Below are 8,213 nucleotides of genomic sequence, written 5' to 3' on the forward strand. Positions count from 1 at the left end.
GAAGCCATCCCGATCTCAGGCGAACATGCTGGGAAATGGCAACAGTGAGACGGCACCAGAGCCCGGCCCTGTTCTAAGGATCTTAACATTCACGACAACCCCCTGAGCCTCTGCGCCCCATGGTAGGAGGTCATTGCCCCATTTTACAGATGAGGACGCTGAAAGTGTAGGGCAGGCTGTGATCACAGAACCAGGCAGGCTGGCACATGGAACACTGTGCCTCCACCACCTCCACTGTCAGACCCAGAGGCAAGGCCACCGGCTTCCTGCCACCCCCACCCCCAACTCTGCTTTGCTCAATCCAGAATCTGTTTTCCAAGAATCAGGCCCAGCAACCCTCCCACCCACTTAGCCACAGAGGGCATGGGGACGGCCCATGGATGGCAGTCCCCACAGCCACAGAGAACAGCTCAATGCACAGACGCCATTGATTTGCCAGGCTGGGGTCCCGGCAGGAGTTTCAGGGAGGGGCGGAAGCAGTGGAAAACTGAGCCCCTCTCCTCCACGTAGGCCTCAGAACCACTGTGTCTTCCCCACCCCCTCCTCCTGGACAGCCCAGTGCCTGTAAGTTACTTTAGAAACAGCTCCTGGGGGCAAACCCCAGCCCTGCCGCTTAAGAGCTGTGCCATCAGTGAATGGCTTTCTCAGCCTTAATTTTCTCATCTGTAAAATGGGGACAATAATACCTGTTCCCCCTCTGACTCTGGATTGTTACGAGGACTTGGTCAAACTGAGACGATCTTGTGTGCTGCTTCCCCAGCATGTAAGAACAGGCATCCAGGAAAATATTGAGCAACTGAAAGACTGGCCAGATGGTACCATTCTACTTTTAAAGTGGCCCTGCTTCAGGGCTGCAGGGACACCACAGTGAGTGGTGGACCCCAGGCACTGAGTGGCCAGGGCAGGGCAGAAGGGGCTGTGACACCACACGGTGGGCAACCACAGCGGCCACGGAAACGGTACCTGTGCCCCCTGGTGCAACCCGCCCAGCCCCCGCCCAGCATGGGGGTGATCTAGACTACAGCTGCAGGGGGGCGGGGTGCCAGCAAAAGGCCAAATTTACAAATATAACGACCCCGATCCCAAAGCGAATAACCGGCCGGGTGCCGCACAGCCAACCACACAGCCAGAGCCCACAATTGCAGTCTCAAACCCACATGGTTTCACACGCAGCCACATGCGTACACACTCACCCCTGCGGCCTCAGAGACAGCCAACTGCACACCCCAGGCTCACGCGCAGCCACGCAGTCACGCACCCACCGTGGTTCGCACACAGTCAGCCACACAGCACGTCCCACAATCCCCCATGCCCTGCACAGCCGAGCTCACCAACAACCGCTCGCCCGTAGCCCCCCGGGGGCTCCCAGAGCCTGCCCCCCCCCACACCCATGCCTCACCTACAACAGGCTCAGCTCCTCGAGCAAGGCCCACATGTAACATCATTTGCTCTAACATCCCATCGAAAGCTGAATACAGGCTGGGTCCCTCCTGAAGTCTCTGACCACAAGGAGGGGCACTACCCACACAGCCTTGCTTTCCTTGCCCCGTGGCCATCTTCATGGCTTTCTGGCAGGCTGCACTCACCCCGCCCCTTGTCCCTGCCCTTGAAGGAGGTCTAGGCTGCTGTAAAGGGATGATCTCCTCGGCTCCTTGAGGGGCCCCCAGCAAGAATTCCCACCGGGGCTGCAGAGGGCACGCTAGCCGTGTGCTGGGCACGCCTGGGTCCCAGGTGGGGGCAGGCACCCCGTCACAGAGGAGGCTGAAGAGTCCCTCTCCCAGACCCGTGTCTGCAGCCGAGGGGGGACCCTCAGCCTTCGCACCAGGTGGCAGTGGTGTCACACCCGGTAGCAGGAACAGGCATTTAAGCTCTGACACACAAGAGGCCCTCCTAATGCTGCCTGCGCACTAGACTGGGCACAGATGGGAGGGCCGGGAGAGAAAGCAGACGTGGGACACCCGGGAGCCTCTGCTTGGTGGACCCTCAGTCATAAATGGAGGTGGGCACGGGGGTCACCTGGGCTTCAACCTTCTGGGTTCTACATTTCCTTCCAGGGGACAGGGGGGCTCAAACCGGCACTTTCAAGTGGTAATAGATGCGCCTTTAGTAAAACATAATTAGTCTGGGGAGCAGGAGGGTCAACAAATGTGTAATTCATGAATTTGCTAATTGTCCTTCATTTTGATCTTCTGCCATTCTTCCTGGCCTTTCTGACTGACATCCGTGCTGGTGGCAAGGACTCAGAGAGCGCGTGGAGCGAGCTGCCACCAAACCCGGACACGGGGCAGTGCCCTCCTCCCAGCCACCGCCTCCGGCCCCGACCACATGGCCCCGCACATCACGCAAGGCAGAAGCCCGTGGCACTCGATCTTTTATTTTCTTAAACTGTACACAGATGTAAAATACTTTAACAGCAAGTCTATGGGAAAATTGTTTGGTTTTAAATTATTATGAAACAGAACCTAAGGGAGCTTTATTAAATAAACATAAAGGTGGGGATTTAAGGGCACACCTGCATTCTACCATAGTCATTTTTACTGTACCTTCTGGGTGTGTAAAGATAGAAAAGACACAGCAAACTGAATAAACAAAATCCATTTATACCCTGAAACGTTGGCAGGCCACTCAAGGGATTGTTCAGAACGTCTACCTCACAGAAGATGGCCTCACCATCTAATAAAAATTAAAACTGATCTGTTGACCTCTTTGGTTCCAAAATTATGTATAATACATTTAACTGTATTTTTTTTTTGCTGCTATAAAAATAACTTTTTTTTTCAAATGGCAGTTTCTGACTAATCATGCAACTAAATCAGTGCAAACATTAAAAGCAATCATTCGCTTAAAAAAGAAGCAAAGGATTTCATTTCAAGTATAAAAAATATAAAAAGAGTCGTACGAGTCCAGTTTCGTCTAGTGTGGGTCAACCCTTTAAATTGCATAGTTCACGTGGCACTTGGACATCTGGGGCTGAGCGAGTTCAGCGCTCTGCCAAGGGCCACTTCTGGACACACGCAGGTGGGCAAGTGCTATGTCATGTGCGTTCAGGCAGGTCGGCAAGGGCTAGGAGGGGCAGGCAGGCGGGCAAGCAGGCTGGGGCCACGTCCATGGCCGGCCCTGGTGGCACGGACCCACACAGGGCAACTTCTGTAAAGCAGCTGAAAGCCTTCCCCATCTCTCTGCTCCCCTCCCACAACCCCTGCTTGGGGAGGGGGCACCCCCCCCCAACACCAGCATTTCCAGAATGCCTGCACTGTATCATTTCCTCCTCGGGGCTCATTCCCGCTTCGGGGTCAGTTCCGCCCCTCCCCAATAAGTCCTAGAGGAATATCCCCAGTGAAGGGCACAGATCGCAACTTTTTTTTTTCTTCCCATGTAAAACAATTCAAACTTTAACTTAAAAGGTCATACCTGGTAAGTAAAAAAAAAAAAAAAAAAAGGTCCCTTTTTCATTTCTACAACTGGAATGAATGACCTGTCAACTGCTAGGCATCCGTTAAAGCATCAAAGTAAGACCCTTCTCCTCTCCCACCCTCCCCCCCCAAAAAACAACCACACATAGAAGTCACGCCAAGGACCCCAGCAAAAGTCAAACGTCAGTCATTGCCACTGCTCCATGGTCTCCGGCAGGTTGTGATCTCTCTGGGCCTCTTTTCCTCTCCAAGGGTGGGAAAAGACAGATTTCCCCTGGTCCCGCAGCAGGCAGGGAAGGAAGCCAATGTGTCTGAGCCAGGAGAAGCTGAGGCACGGCAGGCTTTGCACACGAGTGAAGGGGGACACACCGCCCTCCCGATGGTCCACACGCTCCCCACCCCTGCATCGCTTTTCCTGTCTGTGGCTCCCGTGCTCTCTCTTTCTCTGTGTGTGTGTGTGTGTGTGTGTGTGTGTGTGTGTGTGTGTGTATGTGTGTGTGTGTGTCTCTGTCTTTGTGCTTTTATGTGTGCTCGGAAGGCGCAATGCAGAGTGGCCGGGCCAGCTGGTGGGAACGGTGGCTGTTCACCCCATTCTCTCCGACTGACAGGCATTTGTAGCTAAGCTGCCATTTGTCACCGCATCCATTTGCTGGTATCCTGGAGGCTTCTGCGTGGGAGGCAGGATGCGTCTGGCTGTGCGTGTCTACGTGTGCATTCGGAAGTATTTCTTGTCAGTTGAGGGGTCTCGCTCTGGCTTTGACTGGTTGCTCAATGAAGTAGCAGGAAAATATTTCAGGCCTCACCCTGGCACCTTCTGGGCAGCCCACCGGAAGGACCGCGCTCAGCCGGCTGGGCACCCGGTTCCCACAGGGGCTGGAGAGGGGGGAGACTTCCCGGGACCGCCCTCGCGCCCCGCCGCCACCGCCGCAGCCCCGCCGCGGTCAGGCACAGCCGCATTCCTCCACGATCATGTTGGGCACGTCCCGCTTGACGATGTTGTACTCGTCGTCGAAGTAGAGCATGGACATGGTGCTCAGCCTGGTAGGGATGCAGCAGGAGTTCACCGTGCCGGGGTTCAGGCCCCGCATGCGGTACTGGTTTACCACGGCCGTATGGAAGGAGGAGGCGGAGCCCGGGACCCCGGCCAGGTAGGCCGGGCAGCTGCCCTCACAGTAGTTCCCGTAGTAGCCGGTGGGCGCGATGATCCAGTCGTTCCACCCGATGAGGCGGAAGTCGATGAAGAACTGTTGCCTGCAACAGAGGTTGGTCCGGCCGTCGCACTCCAGGCCCCGCTTGCGGATGCGGTGCCTGCTGTCGCCCAGCCGCGCCTGCACGACCACGAAGGGCCGGTGCGACTCCTCACCGGGGTCCACGAACACGGGCACCACGGCCAGCTCCTGGCAGCCGTCGCACTGCACATCCAGGCTGAGCCGCCGCTCGCCCCGCTCGAACAGGGACTGGATGGCCTCGGTGAGTGGGAAGGTGTGCCAGCCGCTGCGCTTGAGGTCCACCTTCTTCTCCACCACGTTCCACCGGTCGCCGTGGCCCTGCTCCTGGAAGTACACCTTGACCCGCACCTTCCTCCGACTGCCCTTCTCCAGGACGTAGGGCAGGAGCTTCAGGTAGAGCCACAGGCTGGCCTGCACCACAAACAGGTTCTGGTTGCCTTCGTTGGAGATGAAGAAGTACAGGCGGACCCGGGAGGAGGCGAGACCATCTGCGGAGAGGCGGGAGGGGAGGCCAAGTTAATGCAAGGAGACCACGAGGCAGTGCGGAAGAGAGACGCGGCTGCCTGGTGCTGGAGCGCGTGCTTGCCACACAGCTGGAAAGCGTTACTGACCAGAAATACCGTTCCCGGGGCCGGGACCTCTCCCTGGATCCTGGGAGAGGCAGAGAGAATCGTTTTCCATTGAGAAACCCGGGCCAGCTTGGAGCTGCAGGGTCCGGGCCTATAAAATCCTGCCTCACCTCTCCCAGGCCAGGGCTCCCTGGAGATGGGCTGTCAGGCCTCAAAGCTCAACAGAGGAACTCGTCAGGAGGCCAAGATCTTAACAAGTTGTTTGGGGAGGGGGGTGGTGAGGAATCTGAAATCTGAAACACAAAACCAGGATCACACCGAGGGCTTTGGAGGTGGGTTGTTGCACTAGAGATTTTTTTTTTTTTTTTGTTAACTCCGGGGCATTGCAAAATCCAGCTGAGCCACCTACCTAGCCTCTTCCTAGTGTTTACCTAAGCATGATCTGATCCAACCCCCAGTGGATCCTCTACTGCAAACAAGCAAGCTTTCCGCTCAGATTTCTGACACGGGAATGTGTGCTTTGCAGGCTGCAAAGTGCAGCCCTCATTTCTGACTAGTTCCAGGGGACAGGACATGCAGCCTTGAAACTTGAGGTCCACTCCTTTCACGAGACGCTGGCTCCCCATTAATGGTGCGTTCAGAATCTCCAAGGGAAAGGGGGAACCGGCTTGTTAAGTTTCCTCCATAATTCAGCGCAACAAGAAGAGAGGCCGTGCCAACCGAGATACAACTACCCTCTCATTCCTACATTTCTCAGCGACTCTTCTGACAATTTGTACTTTTTTCTTTTTCTTTCTTTCTTTCTTTTTTTTTTTTTTCCAGGAAGAACAAATAAGGCAACTGTGTGGCCATGACTGGTTTTATCAAACCTCCTGCCCCGGCCCCCCAGCCCCCTTCTCAGGCCTCGCCTGGCTCCTCTAATAACACTGACATCTGACTTTGAAATGGGGGAAAGTGCAGCCTTAAAAGCTGGTCTTGGACGAGCTGCCTGTGACCTGAATCTGTTATTTATAAGTCAAAGAGCTGGCTCGTGAAACGGACCAGAAATATACCAGCCCCCGCTGTCATTTTGTGCCACCGGGACCAAAAGGCCTCCTCGACCTTCCAGAATCACATTTCTACTCTGGGCCCCAAAGCACCTTTTAATCCAAGCTCTCTAATTGCATGTCGAGCTTTCCCTGACTCGGTCGGACAGCTAAAACGGCAATGCATTTCTTTCTAAGCACAAACCAGCCCGATTGTCTCTGCTTTTCTCCACACCCGGCCATGCAAAACTTTTCATCCCTTTTCATCCCCAGGCAGCACCAGCACCGTCTGCCTGCTGCCTGGGAGGGTGGAGGGCACTTTCAGCCTGGTGACACAACTGCTCCCCCCTCCCACGAGCTCCCTGCCCACCCCCAGCCCAGCCCGCACCGCGGCTTCCCCCTCTGCGACCTTCTCCGCAGTCCCCTCGGCACAAATGGGGCTGAGCTCCAGGCACAAAAGCCAGCCTGGCTCATTCAAGTCCTGAAAAGGACAGCGGAGTGGAAAGCACTTGCAGCATTTCCGCGCGGGCACATTTCCCTCCTTCTTTTAAAGTTCGGAAAGATTTTCTCTATTATTATATTTAGACAGTGGTAGAAATTTGCAATCCGGGGCCCGGAGAAAATTCCAGAAAGGACTCCTACCCTTTGTTAACTAGGAACTCTGAGGCTCTAAGGCGAGGGGGCTGCTGCCGCTGCCATGCAAGCCGAGAGGCACGGGCTGCCCCCGAGCCGCGTCTTTCTCTGCGTAAATGATGGGACCTGTTGAGAAGCCTGCCTTCCGCCCGATTCCGGTGCCCACACAATCGGAAGAGAGGTTGCCTAGCTCTCCCCAGTGAGGCTTCAGCAATCCTGGCAAGCCCACGCTGCCCGGCGATGGAAGCGGCCCCGGGGCCTCTCACGCAGGCACACACACACACACACACACACATACACACACATTTACTTCGCCGGCCCACGGATATCAACAAGCACACACATCTCCAACCACACTGCTAAGCCTACACTCCGATCGTGGGAAACAAAAACATTAAGCAATCACCAAGCAAGTGCCCGCGGAGCCAGGGCCGCACGCATCTGCCGGGAGGGGGATGCGCGCCCAGAGGCGCTGGGGCCCGGTTTCAGAGGGCAGGGGTGGAGGGCAACGCGCTCAGCGGCGCGGCAGGGACGGGGGAGCAGGGGTATGCTGCCTGGGGGAAGAGGACTGCAACCAGGACGGGGCTCACGGGGCCAGGGGCGAACGGCAGGGGCCGGGAGTCCGCGTTGCCCCCAGGGTGCACTGGCTGCGACCGACCAGAACGGGCAAGAAGAAGGGAGTGGGAGAGGGCGGGGGACCGAGGGCCGCAGCTGGCCGCCCGTGGGACCGACCCACCTGTCTCGGCGAAGCTGATGATCTCAGAGACGCGCTCCTGTCCGTCGGCGCCCGGGCTGGCGTGGCCGTCGAGGTGCGGGATCTCAACGCGGCCGTCTTCGCGCACCTTGCCCGCGTGCAGCTTGCGCAGGGCCGTGACCATGGCGGCCTTGGGCACGGCGTGCGTGATGTTGGGCCGGCCCCGCATCTGCAGGCGGCTCAAGATGTGTCGCTNCTGCGCGGGCCGGCCAGGCGCGGGGCGCCGTGCGAGGAAGGCGAGGCGGAGGCAGGGCCCTTGTCGCCCCTGTCTCTCCTGCCTGCGGCGGCGGCTAGGTTGCTTCGAGCGCCTAAAAGTCTCGCGGCGTCCCCGGGTGCGGGTGCNCCGTGCCTCCCCGCTCCGGCTATCCCCCGGAGGGGGGAGGCAGAATCTGTTCAGGTCGCTGCCGCCCGCTCCCCACACCCACCCCCGCTTCCCCCCCCTTTTTCCCTTTCTGCCTTCGCGGGGAGGAGGGGCGAGCNTTTGCAGTCTCCAAACTTTCCCACCACGTGGGCGCCCCGGACCCTCGCCCAGCTGGGCGGCGGGCGACACCGACGGGCTCCCGGCCCGGGATCCCCGGTGCTTGCCCCCC

At 57.6% G+C, this 8,213-nt stretch overlaps 1 protein-coding gene across 1 annotated transcript; it reads right to left on the reverse strand.

Moving 5' to 3' along the window:
• Positions 1–2,354: 2,354 nt before the first annotated feature.
• Positions 2,355–7,818, reverse strand: INHBB (inhibin subunit beta B). Its single transcript, XM_077755294.1, has 2 exons — positions 7,606–7,818; positions 2,355–5,130 (listed from the first exon to the last, which is right to left on the reverse strand). The coding sequence occupies exons 1-2, from the start codon at positions 7,790–7,792 to the stop codon at positions 4,355–4,357; spliced, it is 963 nt and encodes a 320-aa protein (XP_077611420.1). The 5' UTR covers positions 7,793–7,818; the 3' UTR covers positions 2,355–4,354.
• Positions 7,819–8,213: the final 395 nt, after the last annotated feature.

Source organism: Crocuta crocuta, unplaced genomic scaffold, assembly GCF_008692635.1.
Source record: "Crocuta crocuta isolate KB4526 unplaced genomic scaffold, BGI_CrCroc_1.0 scaffold548, whole genome shotgun sequence".
Taxonomy (NCBI): domain Eukaryota; kingdom Metazoa; phylum Chordata; class Mammalia; order Carnivora; family Hyaenidae; genus Crocuta; species Crocuta crocuta.